The sequence below is a fragment of the Phyllostomus discolor genome, chromosome 5 (genome assembly GCF_004126475.2).
Source record: "Phyllostomus discolor isolate MPI-MPIP mPhyDis1 chromosome 5, mPhyDis1.pri.v3, whole genome shotgun sequence".
Classification (NCBI taxonomy): domain Eukaryota; kingdom Metazoa; phylum Chordata; class Mammalia; order Chiroptera; family Phyllostomidae; genus Phyllostomus; species Phyllostomus discolor.
The window spans coordinates 149,362,355-149,388,034 of NC_040907.2; the positions used below are offsets into that span (position 1 = coordinate 149,362,355).

The 25,680-nt window shown below is 36.9% G+C and overlaps 1 protein-coding gene and 1 long non-coding RNA gene across 4 annotated transcripts in view; one reads left to right on the plus strand and one right to left on the minus strand.

The window, feature by feature from the left end:
- Nucleotides 1–3,548, plus strand: part of CCNJ (cyclin J) — a 33,641-nt gene extending 30,093 nt beyond the window's left edge. For all 3 annotated transcript variants that reach the window (XM_028511567.2, XM_036027073.1, XM_028511566.2), the window contains exon 6: nt 498–3,548. In XM_028511567.2, coding sequence (XP_028367368.1) covers nt 498–909 — 412 coding nt within the window. In that variant the 3' untranslated portion in view covers nt 910–3,548. The remainder of the gene's footprint in view (nt 1–497) is intronic.
- An 8,258-nt stretch (nt 3,549–11,806) lies between these two features.
- On the minus strand, nt 11,807–22,102 carry LOC118500878. Its single transcript, XR_004903458.1, has 3 exons — nt 21,143–22,102; nt 20,433–20,480; nt 11,807–12,175 (listed from the first exon to the last, which is right to left on the minus strand). It is a non-coding gene; the product is annotated as an uncharacterized LOC118500878 (long non-coding RNA).
- Between the last annotated feature and the right edge of the window lie 3,578 nt (nt 22,103–25,680).

The window sequence follows — 25,680 nt, forward strand, 5'->3', positions numbered from 1 at the left end:
TTACTGCCATGAATAAGCTCCTGTAAGAGCAATGCTCAGTGGAAGGGGAGTCCCTTTTGCTGTTATCCAGGTAGAGGCTGTCATTGCTAGTATGATTCTGAGTATATGATAAGGAAAGGAGCTGCTGTTGTGTGAGCCCATGACTATGCAGTCAGTTCAGGCAAATCTTGCCTCATTCTTCATTTCCACAATTTTAAATTATCAGGCCCCAGGACATCACCAAAGTAGGAGCCACATTTAAGTGCTTATTGTGGACATATCTCCCAAGCTGGACATTACCTTTAAAGCTCTAGCAGCAGCCAGTTCCCTAGGTTTGTACCAAGGGAAGGAGCCTTTAGAAGGGTAAGAGTGAGATCTCACTGTTGTTGAAATTATGGTCACAGTGACTGCTATCTAGGTACAGCATGCAATCCTTGGAGTCAGCTGTGGGGGTGTTGGGGGTACTGCATAACTTACTTGCAAATTCTTCTCAAGTAACATTAACAGTTTCTTTTCAGCGCTCATGATAATGATGTGAAAGAAGCAAACAAACAAAGAGGACAAGCCGTACCTCAGCCAGCTCAACTAAGTGTGTTCCAGACAACCTCCCAGCCCTCTCGGCCAGTTCACTTTCAGCAACCTCAGTATCTCCATCAGACACATCAGACTTCACTACAGTATCGCCATCCTGTATCAGAACAACCAAGCTGCCAGCAGATCGTATCTACCACACACACCTCATCTTACACACTACAGACATGTCCTGCTGGCTTCCAAACCAGTGTTCAGGGCCTGGGGCACGTGCAGACCGGTGTTGGGATGTCACTGGCAATACCAGTAGAAGTTAAGCCCTGTCTGAATGTTTCTTATAACCGGAGTTATCAGATAAATGAACATTACCCTTGCATTACTCCATGTTTTGAAAGGTGATTTTATGTGAAGGTTAACACCTGATCCAGACTGTTTCGTGACTTGAAGCTCTGGGACAAGCTTTTTGTAAACTCCTCTAAAGGAATTCAAATTGCATCAGAACTTTTCAGATAGCAGCACCAGGAAAACTGACTCACTTTGAATGCACCATAAATACCTGGGAGAACAAAGCAAAAACTTTTAACAGTATGTATGTCAAATTCTGTTAAACCCCTATGTGACGGAAATTTCAGACCCTGGCTAATGGTCCAAATATTTCAAAAATATTCAATACAACAGAAAATTTGGACAGATTCCATCCATTTTGCAGTTTTGAGATTTGACCTGTGGTTAGGCTCTGGGCTTAATGTTGGTTTGTATGTCAGAAATTAATGTTTGTCTGTGGACTTGCCAAACAGTCTTTTTATGAAGGAAACATACAGTATTAATTTTTGAAGAGTTCCTTTTTTCTTTATTCTGTAGGTTTGAGTTATATTCTAATCCACAAATGAATTTTTGACTAAATTTAAAGTCATGAGTCACTATGCTATACTGATCTGTGCAGTAAAAAAAAAAAATTATATGATTCTGTATAACTTCCTGTCACAGAGTATATAGGTACCTGGATTTATGTACTGAAATTAAGGACGGAGTAGATCTCTTAAAATCATGGCCATAAATTTTTGTTGTTTTTTTCCCTAAGTGATCAACCTCAAATCTTTAGAATTAAAACACATTTAACTCAGGGAATTTGTACTACTTGGAAACACGTAACTGTAATGCAACATGTTTTGGGAATGTTATAGTATGAACTACCTTTATAACATAGATTAAATACTCCTGCTAGGATGTATTTTCAAATGAGAACATAATTGTAGCTTAGAGTGACTGAAATGGTGGTGTCTATCATTCATAATACATATATAGGTTTTGCATTTCTCAGTGCAATCATTGATTTATACTCAGATTTTATTTTACCCTAAAAAGTTTTTCAAGGGAAGGCATAACTGTAAAATGTCAGTACTAGAATTAAGTCCTGTAGGTTTATTTTTTAAGTGGAATGTGGCCAGGGTAGTTCTCAGGTTGTGCTAGAATAGCACCTTGTTACATGGAAGACAGGTTTTATAGGCAACCTTTGTATTCAGCTAGTCAGTATAAGCAGGCAGAGGTATTGATTACTAAATTGCAGTAACTATTTTCAGTAGATTGGCCCCAGAAACTGCCCTGGGACTTTTCACTGTACTGGTAATGAGTGAAAACAGCAATAATAAGTCATTATGGCAAGGGCAATTTGGGGGTAAAGAGTTTGGAGGGAGTAAACTTAAAAAGTAGAAAGAAAAAAAATCATGTAATAACTGAATTTATATTATACATTGTGCTCTTATCTGTGGAAGAACAGAGATTTGGTGGAGGGAAGCTTTCTGATTTAAAAATTAGTAAAGTGTGTCTTTTTTTGTATTTTTTCTTAAGATAGCACTTGAATAGAAGGGAAACCGCATGGCAGGTGCGTGACTACCGCCGTATGCATTGAAGACAAACTTATTATAAGAGATGTGGGTATGCAGCAGGAGTCTCAGTAATTAAGCCAAATGGCTTCTGGTAGGAAGGGAAGGGACTCAAAAACTGATCCAGATGGCTCCAGTGGTAAGTGTGGGTGGGCTTCTGCCAGAGTGAATTCTTAGAGAATGTCCTTTCCTTAAAACAAAGGTAACTTTTATAATTAGAGTACATAGGGCATGATGTGGATTTATTAGTCTGGTAGATAAAAATTTAAAAACCACTCAGGTAAGAACATTCACATGGCAGTTTTCAAGCATGAAAATTGTTTTATGGAAGTATCATCATTTTTCCTCTTTATAGAAGGCTGCTAATTGGATTTTGGTAGTTCTTACCTCAAGAGAACTTGAATTATTTGGGGGAAAGTGGGTTCAAAAGAATCTATCTTTCATATTCACATTCAGAACCCAGCAACCTGGAGTGTAATTTTCAGTATTTTAACTACCTCAATAATACTATGAATGTAAGATACTGGGATGGAGATCCCAACTTGAAACAACAATTGGTGCCTATGGTAATTTAATGTATTGTCAAATGCTTTTATTGATTGGTTTAAATGTCATTCTTGTTATAGAATATGCCTTTTAAAAAGCTTATAATAACACTTTCCCAGTTTGTATTTAAAAAAAAGCTAAAGAACACTGGATTAATTGGGGGGGGGCAGAATAAAATAATTGGTTACTATTGCTGCATACCCAGGGTGGGATGGGATGGGGTGTTTGGAGAACCAGAACTATTTTTTAAACATTAGGTTTCTGTATAAATACAACTCACAACTGCTAGCTGTGGGGGATGCGGGTGGGGGGAGTTAATGCGGGTTTCATTTTGTTTAATTTATTGATTAGTCTTTAAAGTAGGTCTTTTTTTTTTTTCCTGAGATTACCGGACCATCATTAAATGTGTACTGTGAAGAGATTAATGATATGTATAAAGGGCTTTACCAAAGTCCATTAAATACACACTACTCAAATACAGATTGTGAACCAAAATGTATCTGTCATGACATTAATTGCAAATGGCAAGTATGGTGCTAAAGTCTACACCAATGGAATTAGATGAGTGCTATGCACTTAATTTTAAAATAAAACTAGTTTTCAGTAAAATGGTTTTGGTGTTTTGTTTTAAAATATAAATTTGATGTATACTTGTAGCTTCATTGAACCATGTCATCACTTAGGTCCGACTTGCAATCACAACTATATTGTACTTAGTAATAGCCCTCCAGATGTAGGAATACAACTGGAGTGGTGGGAAACATTGTCCATTCTTCATGTATTCCATATGAAGCATTAAAGCCCTCAAAATTACATTGGACACACAGGGCCTAAAATCAGTTATAAATATGTTGACAGTGTGTAATTTATTAAACAATGCAAGCTTCAGAAAATTTGAAGTCTGATTCAAATAAAAGTGGGGATGCAGAAAATAGTCATGGGTGTGAGGGGGAACAGGGTCAACAGTTGAGTGGTAATGTTCTGTTCACCTAAATGTAATATCATTTGCTACATAATTCAGCTTAAAACTTAGATATAATTTGCTTGAAGAGTAAAATTTTTAACAGGTTTGTATGTGTGGGTTAGGAATTCACACTCTTAAAAAGCATCTTTTAAATTAGTCCTGAATATTGTCAGTTGCTCGGGCACAGTGGCAGGATTTAGCAACAGCCCTTAAGAGAGACAATTAGTATACAGTGCTCTTTAAGATTAAATTAAAAAAAAAAAAAAAAGCAACAAGGATTCCAAATCAGGACAGGTAACTTTACTTGAGGTGATTCTGAACCCATGTGACAAGTTTTTAATCACCAACAACTGTTCTCAAGCATGTGATAAGACTTAACCTTCCTAAAACAAAAACAAACTAAGCAAACAAGTAGAACAGGAACAGAACCACAGAAATGGAGATCACATAGAGCAATGAGAGTGGGAGGAGGAGAGGGGGGAAAAGGTACAGAGAATAAGTAGCATAGATAGGTAGAAAATAGGGAGAGGGCAAGAATAGTATGGGAAATGTAGAAGTTAAAGAACTCACAAGTATGACACATGGACATGAACTAAAGGGGGGAATGTGAGTGGGAAAGGGTATGCAGGGTGGAGGGGAGTGAAGGGGGGGGAAATGGGATAACTGTAAGAGCATAATCGATAAAATATATTTAAAAAAAAAAAGACTTAACCTTCCTAGCCACAAACAGCTTATATTTAGCTCAATATGACTAATGCACTTGAAGCTATTCTAATGGTATAGTCTGGAACTCAGTTTAATATTATCCTGGTTCCAGGATCAATCAATATCCATTTTAAAATCCCTAGAGTTAAAAAAAAAATGGTATGGTCATTTGAAAGAAAGCATCAAGACCAGGCTCTGGCCTCCTATGGGAAAGACCTGCTGCCACCCCACCTCACTGCCACTGTTGTGTGTGTTTTGGGGTTTTTTTAAAAGACTTTTTTAAGAGCAGTTTTAGGTTCACAACGAAATTGAGAGGAAGGTAGAGATTTCCCATGTACCCCTGGGCCCAGCACATGAACAGCCTCCTCCATTTTCAACATCCCCTCAATAGGGTGGTGTATTTGTTAGAATTGGTGAATCTGCATTGACTCATAATCACCCAAAGTCCACAGCTTACATTATGGTTCAGTCTTGGTGGTATATACATTATTTGGGTATTCATCATGGTTTCATACCAAGTATTTTCATGCTAAAAATCCTCTACATCAATTCATCCATCTCCATGAAACTCCATTTGTCCCCACACACCACCCTCCCCTCCCCCAACCCTTGGCCACCACTGATCTTTTTATTGTTTCCATAATTTTGCCTTTTCCAGTGTCATATGGTTGGGATCATAATATATAAGTTTTTCAAATTAGTTTTCACTTAGTAATATGCATTTAAACTTCCTTTATGTCTTTTCATGCCTTGGTAGCTCTTTTTAGTGCTGAATAATATTCCATTGTCTGGGCGGATCACTGTTTATCCAGTTACCTACTACTGAAGGACATCTTGGTCACTTCCAAGTCTCAGCAATTATGAATAAAGCTACTATAAACATATGTGTGCAGGTATTACTGTGCACATTAAGTTTCAGCACCTTTGGGAATATACCAAGGAGAGAGATTGCTGGGTCACAGGTTAAGAGTATGTTTAGTTTTATAAGAAATTGCCAAACTATCTTACAAAGTGGCAGTATTTTGCATTCCCACCTACAACGAGCATTCCTGTTGTTTCACATCCTCACCTGCATTTGGTGTTGTCAGCGTTCCAGATTTGGCCATGCTGGTATGTGTGTAGTGGTATCTCATTTTAATTTGCATTTCCCTGATGACAAATGGTGTGGAACAACTTTTCACATGCTTACTTGCTATGTGTATATCTTGGTGAGTTGTGTATGAAGGTCTTAAGCCCATTTTTAGAGTTGGGCTGTTTGCTACTGATTTTTAAGAGTTCTTTGTATACTTTGGATAACAATCCTTATTAAATGTGTTTTTTTGCAAATATTGTCTCCCACTCTGTGGCTTGTCTTCTGTTTCTCTTCACATTGTCTTTTGTAGAGAAGTTTTTAATTTTAATGAAGTCCAGCTTATCAATCACTACTTATAGGAGGGAGTTACAGACACTAAAAGTCTGGCTAAATAGAGAACTGAGGGTATTACACAATCAGGGCATTATAAAGATAATGGAATAAAAATTAAATCTTCCTAATTATCAAAAGAAATACTGAAAACACAGCAGGCTGTCTATGTAATAGTAAAATATTTTTAAAAGGGGTAAATTCAGAAGGTATAGCAAAATAATGTGATGAACTAAGACCAAACACATCAAATAGAAAATGTAAAGGGGCTAATAAACTCAAGCTATTAAAAGAAAACAAGTCCTTCCTGGCTTGGTAGCTCAATTGGTTAGAGCATCGTCCTGATATGCCAAGGTTGCAGGCACATGCTAGAATCAACCAACAAATGCATAAAAAAATAAGTGGAAAAACAAATCAATCTCTCTCTCTCCCTCTTCCTCTCTAAAATCAATCAATAAAAAATTTTTTTAAAGAAAAAGAATTTCAGGCTAAATCACAAGGCAAAACTCAAGTCTATGCTACATAAAAGACAACAAAAATATAAATTGATTCAGAAGAGTTGAAGATACAAGGATGAGTAAAACTACTCAAACAAAAAGCAGCATCTTAATAATAAATAAGGCCAAATGCAGGCCCAAATGTATTAACCCAGACTGGGTAGGGGTGGGACACTGTATAATGCTAAAGGTGATAAAGATGAACAGTTATGAATATCTGTGGATCAAATAACCTTGCAACAATATTAAGTAAAAACTAGAGGCTATAAAAGGTAATAAACTACAAGTAATTAATCTCTCTTAGACCATGACGGATCAGTAATTAAAAATGAAGATACAGAAAACTTCAACATATTATGGTGATCTATTTGACATATACTGAGAAATTCTGAGAAGGGAAATGGTACAGATCTGGCATAACTAAGATGGACAAGATAATAAAGGACATGACAGACAGATCCTGTCATGCCTCTTGGCGCATAAGATCAGAACACACTGACTAGTCTCTGCTAGCTGCCAGCTAATCCTGCAGCTCACCCAAAGAAAACAAAATCTTATGTTTTCCAAACTGCAAAAGTATTCCCATTTGTGCCTTCATTACATGAAATTAATCCATTACTGGTTTTCCCTGTGCACAAAAAATAGTGTACTAATAACTAACAAACTATATCTATGTTTTCTTAGATAATATTAAACTCTAATGCAAACTTGCACAAAACTTGACTATGTTTTAACCTATAAACAAAAGCAATCAATCCCCCAAAAGTAGAATTAACATAGACAACATACTATCATGAAAATGAAGTGAACAAAATATGTAGAATAGGACTCAAATCCCAAACCATCCTTCTATTAAATAAGATATCCAAACCAAGATTTCAGAGTATCTGTAAAATCACTATAATGAACATTCTACACATCAGGAACTCAGGATAAAACTAAAATAGTGCTCAAAAGAAAATTAACCTGCAACTGAAAAAGTCTGGGAAAGAACAAGTAAACCAAACAAAAACAGAAGGAAAGAAAGAAAAGCAGAAATTAATGAACTATAAAAGAGAAAACGAACAAATACATTCATACATGCAGCTATGCAAAAGAAAAGTAGAGGTTAAAAATTGGAAAGGGAGATGCTAAAATGACCACTATTTGCAGATATGATTGTAAAACCTGGGAACTCTAAGATAATCAACTGAAAAACTATTACAGACAATAAGTGAATTCAGTAAAGTGTCTGGGTACCTAATTAAATTCGTTTTCATATATACACACAACTACCAGTTTGATTTAATAAAAGGTATACTCAATTAGAACAGCTACCAAAAGAAGATAAAATGCATAGCAAGAAATATAAAAAATGTGCAAGACCAGCATGAAGAAAACTGTTAAACGCTTGTAAGTCACACTAAAGAGCACAGGAACAACGCACTTCATGTTCTTGGACAGGAAACACTGACATCAAAATGGTATCAATTCTTATTAAATTGATATATGAATTTGCAATCTCTCAAGCTAATTTTTAAAAATGAACTAAACCATCAAGAATAACCAGGAAATGCTGGCATCTGACAGATTTAAAAATATTACAAACAACCAATAAATAGAACACTACGGGTACTGGCAAATGAGTTGACAGATAATTCAATGAAACAGAACAGAAATTCCAAAAATAAACCTAAACATGTGGAACTTAATATGTGATAGAAATGGCTTCTCAAATCAGTGGAAAAAATATGCATTACTCAATAAATGGAGTTGAGATGCCACCTAGAAAAATAAAATTGCCCTCATCTCAAAAAAATTAATTTTGATGAAAGAGAAGTCATGAAAGAATTATTTCATAACTTCATAACAATTATAACTTAGAAAAGGGGATAATTTTTCCAAGTATGTATGACAAATCTAGAAGCCATAAAATTTAACTATATAAATTAATTATTTTATGTGGTAAAAATCACCATGATTAAAGTTAAAAGACAAATAACAAAATGGGTAAAATATTTGCAACTAATCTCCAGGCAAGGGCTAATTTTCTTAACATATAAAGAGGGAATGATATAAACAGTCAGTTCCCAGAAGAAAAAAAGTCTCAGAAGATACTTACCCTCATTTTAAAGTTTGATAAGAGTGTTGGGGTGAGAAGGCTTCATCCTACATTACTGATGGGCATTTCCTATGAATCAGATTCTACAGAGGGCAATTCGGCAGTATGTATCAAAATTATAAATGCAAAAATATATATATATTTTAATCCTCACTCAAGATATGTGTTTTACTGATTTGAGAAAGAGAGAGAGAGAAACGGAAACAATGATGTGAAAGAGAAATACTGATGTGAGAGAGAAACATCAATCAGCGCCTCCTGTACACACCCCAACTGGGGATTCAACACACAGCCTAAGTATGTGACCTGACCAGGTATCGAACCTTCAGCCTTGTAGTGTACAGGATGACACTCCAACCCCCTGAGCAACCTGGCCATGGCGCCTCTGCATTTCTTTATCACAGCAGGTAGATTTGGTTATAAGGCCTAACAACATAGCTAGGAGACCAAAGATCTGGATTGCTCTCCCAGGAGTGTTTCTTCAGGACATTTTCTCTCACATGAAAGCAATTAAGATATAAGAGTAAAAACCAAAGGTTTGCATAAATATTCCTGTGATTTCTGCAGTACCCTTTTCTCTAAAAGTCATCTGCTAGGGATTAAGGAGAGTGGTAGTTATGACCAAAACACAAGAGATGTTGTAAGAGAGGTGACTTGCGGTCCAAATGTTTTCAAGTTCAGTTCTTGTAAAAGAACACGATCTTATGTTAATGCATGCATCTAGAATTCACAGAGATTCCTCACAGTTTCATCTGAGAAATTTTATAAAATATAAGAGGAAAGTATTAACATTTTAGATAAAAACTGAAGCCCCAAAGTTTGGAGTATTCAGAGTCATACAGGTAGTTAGTGGCAGAATGACAGTAAAGCCCAAGTATGTCACCTGTAGTGCACCTATGAATTGTGACAATCCTTCATATTGGCTGCAATCTGAAAGGAGAAAAGAAAGGATAAAATTGTTTATTTTATATATTTCAGTTTTTCCCTAGTTGTAGAATCTTAATGTTGAAACATTAAAGTCATCTAATTCAATCTTCTTATCCAGAATTAGTAGGTGATGAAATCAAATTAGTGGGTCACAGTTAGAAAATTGAGTAAAAAATAATTGAAGAGAACATATGAGTGCATTGCCCTAGCAGGTATAAGTATTGTTTTATTAGACGTATTTATAACTCTAGGTCGCAGTCATAAAAGCTTGAAAAAACTACTTAATACCAGGTTCTCAAAGAACAGGTGCATAAAAATCATATAGACCTCAGGATCAAAAGATTTGATTCAGCAAATCTGGAATGGAAACCAAGAACCTGCATTTTTAAAAGGCACTACAAGTGATTTTCATGCAGTGAGACTGTACTTTGAAAAACCATGCTATGTATAATGCAGAAATGAAACACTTTTACTGTGCATGCATATCTTTTCCAGAAGGTACCAAAGGCAGCCGGTGACATCCCTTTGCCACTGAAAACCACCTTAGTACAGAAGGGCAGGGCTAGGTGGCATGTGCTTGCAGCCCGCAGCCTTGTCCTTGTACTGACCTGCAGATTATTCCTGTACCTACCTCCATTCCTAGATATGATGCTAGTGCGTTAGCAATGTGGTCAGGAAGGGTGACACCACAGCTAAGATCTGGATCTCTTATAGTTAAGTGGCTTTAGAAGTTACCTAGTGTCAATATGTGTCTTCAAGTGCTCTTTGATTTTGATTATTCTTAACCCAATTGCTTTATTAAATATGACTAAACTAGGCTTCAGGCATTGTTCTTGGCATTAGAGGGAACACAAAATTAACTGTCCCAGAAGTCTTCAGAGACAGACACCACCACTATTTGCCATCTCAACACATCCAGGTCAAAAAAGTGACTCAGCAAATAATTCATTTGCTTTTGGCAAAGGTGTCTCATGGATTTCAACTACCAGGGAGGTAGTTTGTTATAATCTGAGATGATGGGACCATATCCTCCAATTTCACACCTTTCTTTCTTCTTTCACACACCTGAGGGAAGAAATAGGATTCATTTCTGTAAGGACTTATAACCTCAACTGGTCCTACTATCAAGGCACCCCCAAATATTATGTCATCCTAGAAACCATGATCTCCAAGAAGTATTAAGAAATGCTGAAGGGTTTGTTTGGGTATGTGCTGCTGCAGTATTAGCAATTAGTGAATTCAGGAAGACTCATGTTTTACTGGACGATTCCTCCCAGTGAGGTTCTAAGTGAAATTATAGAGGCTTTGAATTATAGAGGCTCAAAGCCCTCCCTTATTCACAAATCACTTTAGGGTAGCCAGCCCACTGGGTATATTTCACTGGTTCAAAGAAAACCAATTTATTGGGTGGGCCCAAAAGTCCTTTTAGTTTTTTCCATAAATAAAAGGCACATTTTTCATTTTCACAAATAACTTTATTGATTTGGGTATTTTGAGTATGTCGACTATACCCCATGTGGTATGATGATGATTGTTCTCAATTAATGTCTCAATTTGATTGCTATCAACCTCAACTGGTCTACCCGACCATGGAGCATCACGTCCAATGAGAAATCTCCAGTATGGAACTTTGCAAACCATTTTTAACATGTTTGATTGGTCACAGCACCTTCTCCATACACTGTTTTGATGGTTTTTTTTTAATGCATGCTGATATGACAGCTGTCACATTACAATCTAACCAAATTGTTTTGAATGCAGTTAAAGACCACTAGGTGCTACTAGATCCATCTTATGGGTAAAATCAAATGAACTTTTTGGCCAACCCAATAATTTTACTATCTCAAAGGAAGTTTGTCAAGGGACTTAACATAGTTATTGCTGGGTAGTGGGACTGTGGATGATTCTTATTTTTTTTCTGTTGTAACTTTGTGTTCTAACGTGTTCTACAGTAAAATGAATTACTTTTACAATTGGTAAAAATACATTTTTAAAAATTTTGTTAAAATAAAAAGCTTCTCAGGTGCCCTGGCTGGCATAGCTCAATGGATTGAGCACAGACTGCAAACCAAAGTGTTGCAGGTTCGATTCCCAGTCAGGGTACATGCCTGGGTTGCAGGCCATGACCCCCAGCAACTGCACATTGATGTTTCTCTCTCTTTCTCTCTCTCCCTCCCTCTCCCTCCCTTCCCTCTCTAAAAATAAATAAATAAAATCTTAAAAAAATAAAAATAAAATAAAAATAAAAAGCTTCTCAGATCAAGGAGACTGACTTCTTTATTGTGCCTCAAAGAGGCTCTAAATGAAACCCTTGGTATTTATGTAGTCTTCTTTTTAATAGGATCCTATTCCAATGTTCAAAGATACTTTATTACTGAACAGCAAACAAATGTAGGACCAGCAGTCTTTTGAGAAAGTCATTTATAGATTAAAAAACTATAATACATCAACTTCACAATAAATCAATTCATTTTATAACTCATAGAGACTAGATGACCCAAAACACTTCCATTAAAAGCCAGTGGTCTCTAGTTCACATAACAATAGTACTTCAAAGAAAGTCTTCCAGAAGATGGTGAGGTTTCTTCCATTTTGGGGAGAACACAATTTCAGCATAAAAGAGCTTTGGAGGAGAGGAATCTAACAAACAGACACATGTTCCCACTATTTTCAAGCAAAATAGTTTTTGTCACCTGTCAGAACATGGTAAAGTCATAGTACATAAATCATGTAAATAAAACCCGTTCTATTTGTTCTGTAACAGTATAAAATCATGTTATTTTCATCCAAATAGAAAGACTTACTCTCTAAATCCAAATACTGCAATCTAAATCCCCTATTGCTACCCTCATATGCCTAAGATTTGGGATGCGCTCTTCTGTGGGCATTTGAAGAGTAGTGTGCTCAGTGGAAGCCGTTCCTGTATGAGTGTCTCCATGTCTTTGGAAGAGTCCCATGTATCTGGTTAAGTAATCTGACTATAGATAATAAGTCAAAGATTTTAGTAGATCTCTCAGAATCAGATTAGGTCTCTCATGAAATCCTTTAGAGATGATCAAAGTTCCATCAATTCAAAATGTCGACACTACCAGTTTTCTGAAAGTCTAGGTGGCCCTGGCTGGTGTGGCTCAGTGGATTGAGTGCCAGCCCATGAGCCAAAAGGTCACTAGTCTGAGTCCCAGTCAGGGCACATGCTTGGGTTGCAGGTCAGGTCCCTGGTTTGGGGCATGTGAGAGGCAACCACACATTGATGTTTCTCTCCCTCTCTCCCTCCCTTCCCCTCTCTCTGAAAATAAATAAATACAATCTTTTTTAAAAAATAAAAGTCTAGGTGCTGTGGAGACAAGTACTAGGTGGGGTTGGTGGGGAGATTCAAGACAAAATATTTTTTAAATAATCATACCTGCTTATTTTAAATTTTCACTGACTAGCAGAGTAGAAAAAGTCCATGTTGACATTTTGTTCACCAAAGCACTATCATCACCAAAAGTAAATTTAACCTCAGAACCTGATACAGAGTATTGAAGAACATCACAAAAGAGATCTAAAATGACAATATTCTAAAGATATAGGGGATGGTATTTTTGTAGTTACTAATAAAAGTTTCCACTGATGCACTGAGACTCTTTGGACTTTAAACTCTGGTTTCTCCCATTGTAACCTGACAAAATTATTCCTACATAAGGCCCCTCCCAAGCAGGCAGTTGTGGCTGAGCTTAGTGTCTAGTTTATTTCCAGAGCCTATTCTGCAGCTCAGAGAACATCTGAACAGGGTGATGGACAAGAAGTGTATGGCACAGACTGCATTGACTACTGTAACATCCATTCTTTTATTCAGCCTCAGTAACAGAACCCAAATTTTCCATTGGGTACATGGTCACATAGCTGAGTGACTTTCTCAGCCTCCCTTTCAGTAGGTATAAACATGTGAACTAAGTTTTAGCCAATAAAATATAGGTGGAAGCAAAAGTTTGAGACTTCCAGAAAGTCTCCTTTAGAAGGGAGGAGGAAAAATAAGCCCAAGGCCACACAGCTTGATAAATAGTGGAGCTGAGATTCAAACTCATAACTGTGTGATTCCACTGTAACCTAAGGGCCTGCTGAACTCCTGTGAACCATCTAGAGCAGAGTTTGGCAAGCTTAGACCTGCAAGCTAAGAATAATTTTGCCTTTTTAAATGATTGAAAACAAATCTAAAGAAAAATATTTTGTAACAATTTCAGGGTCCATAAATGGTTGCATTGGAACACAACCACACTGATTCATTTACATATCATCTGCAGCTGCTGTTATGATGACAAGAGTTGCAGAGTTGTGACAGAGTTCTTATGGCCTACAAAGAACAAAATATTATCTGGCTCTTTACAAAATGTTACTAATCCCTGGCCTAAAGAAAGGGAAGGGATTTGGTGCAATAAGGGTGTGTGGTTGGGTAGGGATAGTGTAACTCTGGTGGCCATTCTAGAAGTCCAAGTGGGCCAGGGAATAGTTGTCTAGCAAATGTCAGTTGCTTATAAATATCTGTTCACTTCACAAAAGTAAGGCCAACAAGCACATAAGAAGATCCTTGGCATCAGTAGCCAAGAAATGGCCAAAGAAATGTAAATTAAAACCATAATGAGACCACTACACACCTACTGGAATGGCTACATAGTGTTGGTGAGAATGTGGAGCAGTAGAAACTCTTAACACATTGCTGGTGGAAATGTAAAATAGTAAAACCACTCTGAGAAAACAGTTTGGCAGTTTATTTTACTTCCTTTTTAAAATTTATTTAACTGATTTTTTTTGGAGAGGAAAGGGGAGAGAGAGAGAGAAATATTGGTTTGTTTCACTTACTTATGCATTCATTGATTCATTCTTGTATGTGCCTTGACCAGGGATTGCCTTAGTATTCAGAACAACACTCTAACCAATGTGACGCAAGGCATTCCACTCCTAAGTATTTGCCCACGAGAAATGAAAACATATGTCCAAATAAAGGCCAGCCAAAAAACTGGAAACAACCCAAATGTCCATCAATAGGGGAATAGACCCCCAAACTACGGTGTATACATACAGTGGAATAGTACTAAGCAGTAAAAATAAGCTACTGATATATCAACAATGTGGCTGAATTTCAAAAATATGACGCTGAATGAAAGAAAACCCACAAGAGAACACATTGTATAATTCTCTGTTTGAAATTCTAGGAAAAACAAGTTTATTCAGCAATGTTAGATGCTCGTCTCCTGGCTGTTACTCTCAATGCTTGCTTTGGCCAGGGACTTGGGTGTGGGAAGGACTGAGCGGGAGTGGCACAAGGAAGCCTTTAAGGGTAAAGGAAATGCTCTCTTGATATCTTCATTGTGATGATGGTTACACTAGGTGTGTATATATTTGTCTGAATTTACCGAATGTATGCATGTTATTATATGCAAATTATACCTTAATAAATTTGATTTTCTTAAAAAGGGGCCCACTTCTTAAGGATCCAATAATGGGGAGGGCACGGATGCTGAGTATGGCTGTGAATTCATGCAGCCATAGGAAATCGCCACAGACAGGAAAACATAAAAATGTTGCCTGATTAACAGATTCTTCTGAGCCTAAAAGGAAGAGGCCTCAGACAAAGTCCCCTTTGTAGGCTCCTTGACATGGGGCCTATCTATTTAAGACATGGAGGCCCCAAATTCTATCCTCTTATATTAAGGGTTACAAAGGTACTGGAAATGAGGCCTTTAATATTGGACGTCAGAAATTTCCTTAAACTGAATTAAAAGTACTTACATCCTCTTATTCAATTCCTCTGAAGGCACAAAACAGCAAGCTGACCACTTGGAGTCTTCATCTAGCTTAGCTAACATTTCCTTTCAGTGTTTCTGTTGAACATAAAATGACAGTGACCACAAAAGAAGGACATACATTTACCAACACTAAAAATTTAAGTCACTTGGTTTGATAATAAATCCTTGTGGAAAACTTGACTCACTAAGATGACTGGGCCTAATCAATCAATCATATCTTTGCTGGCAATTTAGTTTGGTTTAATCTCAGCTAAATCAAAGCAGCCATCCTTTCTCATTTGAAAAAAACCCACACCACCTGTTTGAAAGTAAAAAAAGTAACTTTCCAGCTGCTCTGAGACTGAGACAAAAGTCAATAAAATCGGCACCTCCATTACCCCTTTGGGTAAAATTTGGACAATGGGAAGGTTGTGCCCTGGTCCCTGAAGGTATGCAGAGACAGAGGCAGAAAGGTCTTATCTGGGAAGGCCAGATGGAACAGATAGTGTGCTTTAGGAATAACAAAAAACTTCTCTGAGGCCTCTCCCACTGGAAGCCTGGGGCAGCACTGAGGAGATAAGGATAGTGAAGGCAGCCAAGGAGGGATTTATGTTAACAGAGATCTCTATTTTCAACCCTTTCCAAAAGTAAAGAGGAAAAGCTGCTTAATTTTGCCTCTCCATTGGATTAGAAGTTTAAAACATTTTTACAATACCAGTTTCAAATACAACCAAGATAAATCTGAGAGAAATTATAATAAAATATGATGACTCTAATCCTAAAACAATCAGACAAATAGGAAAACACCTTTAAAGAAAGGTACTTGGGACAATAGGAAATGATAGACATTTATGTCTGATCTGGGTTGAGCTGGTTGTGCAAACCCGAGATAAAGGATGGGACCCTGATCCCAGGGAGCAAAGAGGGAAAGAGGCTTACGGAAGGCCTCTCAGGCGGCTTGCCCAACTGCAGAAGAGAATGAGATTTATAAAGCGATAAATTGAATATATTTAGCCTAGAATTCTCCTGAGTGAGGGTTTCAGGTCTTGGGATAAGTTTTCAAAAGAAGCCAATAAAGAATGAATTAGTTCATAAACAAAAGAGCTCATGACGACCCCTGGCAATAAGAAACAGCGCCAAAGCAGGAAACCCAAAATAGTGTCAAAGGTAATTTCAAAGGAGAAAATGTATTTGCAGAATGTTGCACATTATGGAAGAAGCAGTGTAGCAAATTAGAGCACAGGCTTCAATTTACAAAGTGAATCAAAACTGAGTTCTAACCCAAACTCCATTATTTATCAGCTGTCTAGCTTTGGGCAAATTATTTAATCTCTTTGAGCCTTGATTTCCTCTTCCATAACACAAAGTTGTTAAAAGGATTAAATGCATTGGGGCTGCCCTGTCAGGTGGTTCAGTGGTTGGAGCATCATCCCTGTACACCAAAAATTGTGGGTTCAATCACCAGTCAGGTTGCATACGGGAAACCACCAATTGATGTTTCTCTCTTTCTCTTCCTCTCTAAGATCAATAAAAATATCCTCTGATGAGGATTTTAAAAAATCGATTGATGCAAAAAAAAAAAGCACTTACATTGTGCTTGACACATGTTAAATGCTCAATAAATAGTACCTATTAGTATTAGTAACAATTAGCATCTCATAGGCTGGAAAGAGAGCAATATTAGTGCCATCATGGATGCTATTTTCTTGAAGAATGGTGAAATATCATATTAGGAATTACTAGTAAATGGCATCTGGATTCATTAGTACCTTCATCACTTACTTGTCTTTTGATCATTCATTTTTTCCTTCATTCAACAAATACCATTCTAGTGACTTTTATGTATCAGGTAATATGCCAGGCACTGGATACACGTATACTGCACCCTTGATTCAGGTTGTACTGGACAAGGTCCCTATTTTGAGAACCATTCGATAGAGAGTAAATAGACTTTATTAACTAACCCCAAGTCTCAATTTCTTCTCATTGACACTTTTTAAAATTGTGTGTAAATCTCTTTTAAAGCTGGAGATATTGAATAATTTCATTTATAGTGTCAGTCTCCTCCTACATTGATTGTTTTTACACTTGATTTATCAGGGACTCCACCTGATTTATCAGGAACTCCATTCTTTCCATCCTCACTCCCATTTTCTGTTTTTCTATGTTACCCAGAAGATTAGTTTATTTCATGAAGTCCCAAAGAGCTGAAATTTCTTCTATTAGTAGGTAATTTTCCATGCTCCTTTAACCTTCTTTATTTGAAGTAATTCAAATGTATTTTCTTAATATGCTGTCTGACAAAAGTGATTTTTTAACCCTCACTCAAGGACATGCTTATTCATTTTAGAGTGAGGGGAAGGGAGAGAGAGAGGGAAACATCAATGTGAGAAACAGCAATCTCCTCTTGTATGTGCCCCAACCATTGACCAGCTGCCTCTCTTAAGCATTGTAACAGGGAACCTCTTGTACACACCCCCACTGGAGACCAAACCCGCAAGCCGGCCATGTGTCCTGACCCACGTGCCCTGACCAGGAATTAAACCCATGACCTTTTGGTTGACTGGACGATGCTCCAAGTGAGCTACTCCAGCTAGGGTGACAGGAGTAACTTTTTTGATGAACCTATTAAATCATGAGCTTTAAAAATGTGTGGTGCATTTACAGAACATCAGGACTATTTATTTTTAAACTACATTGTCCATAATCTTTCTCTGCTTTTAGTGTTCATTGCCCTGACCCAAGGGTTGTTAGAAGACAACAGAGGCATTGCAGTGGATTCTGTTTTTACCTATTCTAGCACCCATTTCCCCCTTCCTCCTAACAGAAGTTTAAATTCTTATGTACCCCTCCCTACCAAACATTTGAAGATTACCCTCAACTATGAAATGGGACTTAGATGTCTAAGAGTAATTCATTTTCTTTGCCAGTGCTTGGTTCAAAAATGGGCATAGATCACTGTGTTGTTTGAGGGTAAGATATTTTTTGTTAATTTTCCAACATCCTTTTCTGATAATACCTCATGTTGTTGGCTTTTCTAGCTACAGCAGAACCACTTAAATAATTGTCTCCATGCCCTGGCTGGCATAGCTCAGTGGATTCAGCGCAGGTTGCGAACGAAAGCATCACAGATTCGATTCCCAGTCAGGGCACATGCCTGGGTTTCAGGCCACCGCCCCCAGCAACCGCACATTGATGTTTCTCTTTCTCTCTCTCTCTTTCTCCCTCCCTTCCCTCTCTAAAAATAAATAAAATCTTTTAAAAAAAATTGTCTCCAGAGAATGGTCTATAACTCTGTAATAATTCCCACACCCCCATGCTGGTTCTAACTGAAAGTACAAACCTCAACATACGTACTATAAATATCACTGAGATTTCTTTAGTTACATTATCTTATTACACTTGCCCACTCCAAAACTTGAACACTTTTCTGTCCATTCACACACTTTCAAAAATATCTTTAAAGTACAGTTTATTTCCATCATTCATAACTCACACATATTTAATTCTATTTGTACATTTGGAAGGATGGTATGCTTAATTACCTCAAGAATGCTAAAAAATATAATAAAGGTATCAAATAACATTTTTTCAACTTTTGTTAAAATAAAAGTCCCTATATATGAAACAGTTTGCCTATACACCAGCTAGTTTAAAAATATAAAACCAGTTTGATTCCTTATTAGGTCTTTATGCCAGTATTTCAATTTTCACTCTAACTCTTCAAGGAACAAAATATACTCCACACCTAATCACAATCAACAGTGAGCAGAAAAGATGCTGGCAAAGAATAACTACTGTTTTATTACAGTATACTTCTGAATGCAAAAACTATTAGCAAACAATTTTTGCACTGTTGATACTATTATATTTTGTGTCAAATTCAAGTTAAATACAATTTTTAAAAATTTTTCAATATTATATTTGTAATATAAAATAGGGATTTTATTTTACATTGCTCAGCAAATATTTACTGAGCATTTACTATATGCTAGGCATTGTTCTGGGTATTGGGATTCAAAGGTGAAAAAGACAGAAAGACACTTATGTTTTATTTTTAATCATTTACATTAAAAATACATAAACCTGCAATAAAATGTTATAAAGTCACAGATGTCATAGTGTTAAGGTTGAAAAGCCCAGATATGGCCAATTTATGTCATCAGTTACAAGATACACATTATTTAATATATATTTTGACACCTCTGAAATCAGCCACATCTTACAACATGGGCAGACCAAACCAGTAATAGAGATGGAGCTGTCACAGCCTGTGTATGTGCATCAAAACTTACTAAACAAGTGTCAGGGGCTTGAAAGAAAATCTGAGAGACAATGGTGAAGCCACCCTTTTAAGGATTCTTGATAAATCAAGATTCAGTAAAATACAGGGTCTGACAGAAGTAACGCCACTGAGTGTGGTTGGTAGGGTATGTGAATGTCTCACACAAGGTGGGCAGCAATTTGAACATTTCACCTAAAATGTCATATGCTGTGCTTAAGTATGATATTGTTATGTCACAGAATTATATGCTTATGATTTTGTAATAAAAGATTTGGTATAGACTACCAGCTCATAAAAAAGGGGCGTTATTTGTACTGGACCCTGTATAAGAGTTTAGTGTTCCTTTCTCATACGAGAGGGAAAATTCTGAGAGGTTGAATGACGCTCTAACTCACAAAACAGGGTAGGCAGGACCAGAGTCCGGGTCTGAGTTCACTCTTATGCTTTTTCTACCCAAAGTCTTCAGTTATATGGAAGAAAAGGCTCTAGAATGTGGCTCTAGTTTTGGGAACTATGGACAAGGAACTTAATCCCTCTTTGCCTCAGTTTTTCCATCTATAAAGCAGCTAGTTTAATAGACCTAACTGATGATGTTACTGTAAATATTCAGTGAGATAATGTGTGTATAAGACTAACACAGATACTTACCTACAGTAAGTGCTCCATGAAAATTAACTATATGAGATCCAACGTTACATTTGGTAGGAAATAATTTAAAGTGATCATCAATTATCCCACAGACATTGCTCACAACATGAAGCCCACATATAGTTATTTGTCTAAAGTACTGGAAAACTAAAGAGACTGGTCAAGTGTTTGAACTAATTAATATAATAAAAATTTCCACCTTAACAAGTTTTGTCCAGGTCCATATGGTATTGTGCCAAGACCTTACCTGAAAGAAAACATACAAAAAGTAAGAACAAAGGCTATCTATGACCATCAAGTTACTAAGTACTCTTCTGTGTACAAATGCATTTATAAACACAATCTCAAGTAACATATCATCAAAAAAAAATTCAAAATGTATGAACAGATCATTTATTTTTGCTTCCTTTAAAATATGATTATAATCTGTATACCTAAGTGCTAGTAAAACAGTCATGAGTTTTGGAGGTTAAAAGTTACCACAGGGAGACATGATTTGGCCAGAAAGTAAGAACTTGTTAGTGACTGATTCCTTACTTTATATATGTCTTAGAACACTTTTTCATCCATTACCAACTCAGAGCTTTACACATAGTGTGTAGTTGTATACAAGTAAATCCCAGGTGCTTTCTAATGTCACTTTGTTTTGTGTTCAAACTATGGAATGTTCTGAGAAGGGGTCAATGTCTAGATTTATTTTCTTCTTTTTTTTAAGCTTTTCTAGGTGAGCTTTTCTAATTGTGAGAGTTTAAGTGAAAATCTAAATTATTACACACTGTATTATATGGAGTTGACCTGCCTTAAATATAGTTTCCATATTTTCTTTCTATAAGAAAGTAATGTGTATTACACAGTGTCACACTTAAAAAGTAATTTTAACTACCAGGAAATGTTAATGAATCAACGAACATTTTTTTATTTTACCTTATGACAAAATTTATAGGGTACCCTGAAGTGAGGAAAACTAACTCTAATTAATGTATCTACATCTATAACTAGAATTGTTGCATTTTCAGAAGCTTCTGGCAATTAAAGCCGTATCACAAGGTACAATTCTGATGTCTACAAGTTTCAGCATGACGACTACACAGTAGCAAAGTTCAACTCCCTGAGTATTTAAAATAGCCTATTTTCTCAAAATATTCATTTTTTAATGTTTTTGGTAAAATCTCAGCATTATCCAAACTTAAAATAAACCTTAAAAGAAAGCCCACCACATAATTCAACTGTGAGTTTCCCCTATTAATTCCGAAACTTTAACATTATCAGTTTGCTTGTCCGGGATTAAAAAGAAACCACCACCACCACAAACTGCACCATACAAATCCTAGTTATTTTCCAGGTTCAAAGTCTACTGTTGAGCGTGCTTTGGTCGGTTGGGAAGAGCCCTATGACCAACTCTGAGACACCCCCTGCAAGGAGCATCTCAGGCGAAAACGACTCCCGACGAGGCTCCAATTGGGCGGCGGTTGGAGGTGCACTTAGTGGGGCGTCCCCGGGTCCTCCGCCACCCGGCCATCCTCGGCGCGCCCCACCTCTCTCAGTCCTAGTTGCCCTCCCCTTCCTCCTAGACCAGCCACCATAAGCCCGATTCTCCAGGGCTGAGGGGAATGACCGGAACAAAAGCCTGACCCACCAAGAAGGTCAGGATAGGAAGCGAGCCCCACCCTGCCAAGGGAAGTGAATGATCTGGAAACTTGGCGGCAGGTTAACAGGAAGTGCGGAGGCACATCCTAGGACCATTTAGGGCACCTTGACACCCAGCCATCCATCTTTTGTCCTTTAGAGAGGCCTCCTTGAAGCCAACTCTGAGGGCTTTCCGGGCAATTCTTGATTCTGTCTTCATTGCGGTCCCTCACTGATGGCATCCATGAATATTACATCCGGGTATTCGAGGAACGGAACCCGGATTCTCCCGGAAGTGACGCAAGCGCGGAGGGATCCGCGTTCCGCCGAGGAAGTCTGAAATCAAGGCACTCCCGGAAGTAGGGCCGGTAGGGACGCTGGCTGTGGCAGAGAAAGCTTGGGTCTTGAGGACAGCCAGCTCATTCTAATACGTGTTTGCCTGTCAGGCAGTGTGCTTAACACAAGCATTGTTATGCCATTCAGTCATTTCTTCACAATAATCCCAGGAGGGAGGAATATTTCCCTTTTCCATACGGAGAAACTAAGACTAAGACAGAGCCAGTGATTTGTCCAAGATTTTAGAGCTTGTATTTGGAGCTGGTCCAACCCCGACAGGCTAGCTGCAGAACTTGTGCTTTCAACTTCTACCGTGGAGCTTCCATTTGGAAAAGTCCAAAACCCTCGTGCTTGGCATCCTGGTAAGCCACTTCTGCAAGGGCTGTTCATCTTGAGCTCAGCATCCCTTTGCCCAGGCAATGGGGCCACACAGCTACTCTGCACCTTACTGTGGACATACGACCAAGCTCAGCCTGAGTCACCTTCCCTAAAACAATGACCTGAAATTTCACTTGGTCTCCTGCCCCTTGACTCTGCACATGCACGGCTTTTTCTCGTTGCTACCAAAGAAACTGGAACTGGCTGTTGGGCTCTGGGAAACAGTTTTAACTGTTAGACACTTGTAAATTCGGGACTGTTCAGACAACTCGAGGCTTCTCACCATGATAAAATACAGTCTTTGACCTTAACTAAGAACTGGCAATTAAATTGAACTCTATACCAAATCAATAATGTTTCTTCTAATTTCTGTATCTTCAGAATATGACTGAGAACCAATCCTTTGCTCTTAAGACTACATTTACCAGCTCTCAAATAACGTATGAATAGCTACTAAGATCATAGTTTTGTAAAAACAAATTATACATAGAAAAAAGCACTAACAAATACATCAAAATCAACAGTGATAAAATTTAAAGTGACCATTTAATCTAGTTATTTTCTTCTTTCTATTTTCCATGTCTGCTATAATATATTTTTAATATAGAAAAATGAATTGACCATGATAAAACATTCTTAATTGCTTGTCATTATAATGAAGACAAACGCATGTTGTCACATTTTGACAAATGACAGTCCCTGACACAAATCACACAGAGAAATCCTGTTTGGAAAAGCATTGGATTTTTTTGCCAGTGTTATCAAAATACATTTTGGGGCTCAACAATTCTCACAGTAAACATAAAGCAAATGAGTAAAACTTGTTTTTCATACACTTCTGTATAAAAATATATGACAATCAGAAATTTCTCCCAAAAAAGCGAGGGAAGGGAATTTGAGGCACTTGAAATTTGGGAGAACAAATATAGAAGGCTATTTTTATTCTACCTTCTATGGGGTACAGCTTTAAGCGATTTATTTCAAATTGCAAAATAAAGTCTTCATTCTCTATTCTATCCCTATTCTATATGGTGCTGCTTATATTTGATATTTGACATATTTGAAATATTAACATATTGGTTAATCAGAAAAGATATCTTACAACCCTTGAAGTTGAAAGATACGTGTACTTACTATACAATTATAGATTATCAATATATTCTTTCAGTCTTTTATGGGCAACGTACTATTGTGCCCTTGAGAAGTCATCACTCAGTGTAACTGTTGCTCTTTTTAATATGCTGTGTTTTTTTTCTTGCTCCATTTAATTTTTTCCCTTCCTTTTTCTTCCTCTCTTTCCTCTTCCTCCACCTCATCCTCCACCACCACCTCCACCTTCTCCTTTCCTCCTCTCTTCTTCATCCTCCTTTTTATTCTTCAGTTTCCCTTTATGTATTCTTCAGTTTTGCCATATTATCTCTATTACAAATGTCTTTCTATATGTCTTATTTAGGATTTTCTGGACTTCCTGAGTCTGAAGCATGGTGTCTTTTTATCAATTACAGCCACTTTCAGAGGTTGTTTCTTCCATTGACTCTGGGGTATTTTCCCCATTCTTTTCTCCTAGAACTCTGATTAGATGTTCTGGAATTACCATTCGTCCTTGTATCTTAGTTTTTTTGTTTGTTTCTATCTCTTTGACTTTTAATGCCGAATTTAGAAAATATCTTCATATCTATCTTTCATTTTATCACTCTTCCATGAGTTTCTAATTTGTAGTTTAATACAATCCTTGAGTTTTAATGTTCAATTAATATATTTTTATTTTCTAGACACTCTGCCTGGTAGTTTGTAAATTTCTCTAATCAGTTTTGATAAACTCTTGGCTTTTTTTTCTGAGGGAATTTGTCAGTGTTTAGCACACACAAACAAATCCATAACAGGAAGTATCAGTCCCATTGGGCTGAGGAGACAAACAACAGGAATTTAAGGGACACAATTCCATAGCAGTAAGAATCAAGGGAAAGTGATTCCAAAAACCAGCATGCCATCTTTCCATGAGATGTTTGCCAGTTGCAAAGTTTTACATGCATCGGGTGAAAATTCCAATAAACTCAGTATAAAAGAACATCTTTGAGGCTAAAGACATGAATACAGATTCAGCAGCTGTGGGATGATAGGGAGAAAGAGGATGGAAGTTAAGATTAGTAAAGGTGGAGACCTTACCAAACACCATAGACTTTTAGAAGAGAGCACAGAAAATCCATATCTTAGAAGAAATGACAAAAAAAGTAAATTGGCTATAACAAAGCCTAAAACTAAGACTAGACACTATTAAGATGATCTATTTGTACCATACCTGTTTGCCAGGAGAAAAAATTAACTGGCTCAGGGAAGAGATAATGTTGTTCAAAATTTTACATTAAAAAAAACAAAGAGATTTATTTCTCACAGTTCTACAGGCTAGAATTTCAAGATCAAGTTGTCACTGGTTTGACCTCATTCTGAGGCCTCTCTCCTTGGCATGCAGATAGCCACCTTCTCACCATGTCCCCACATGGTCTTTTCTCTGTGCCTATGCATCTCTGGTGTTAAAATTCTACATTAAAAAATTATTTTAGTGAGAGAGAGAAATTTGAAAGAAAGAAAAAGAGAAAATCAACTATTGTTCCATTATTTATATATTCATTGGTTGATTATTGTATGTACCATGACCAGAGATTGAACCTGCAACCTTGAGGTATCAGGTCAATGCTTTAACCAATAAAATTTCACATTTTTTAAATGTACATGTCTGGCATCCAGTAAAAATTTTGAGGGATGCTATAAAAATGTCCAAATAACAAAAAAAAACTAGATTAAAAAGAAATGGTAAAAATATCCTTACTGGTGATTCATATGTTGGAGTTATCAGAAAACTTAAAATAATTAATATAATGAAAATGGAGGAAAATATAGAGAATTTCAGCTAACATTGGAGCCCATTTAAAAGATAAATGGTTTTCAACAAACCTATGTATTGCTTTGAGTAATATTGACATTTTAACTATGTTGATTCTTCTAATCCACGAACACTAATAGAAGATGTTTCCATTTCATTGTATCATTTTCAATCTCTTTTAATAATGCTTTGTAGATTTCAGTATATAAGTTCTTCACATCCTTTG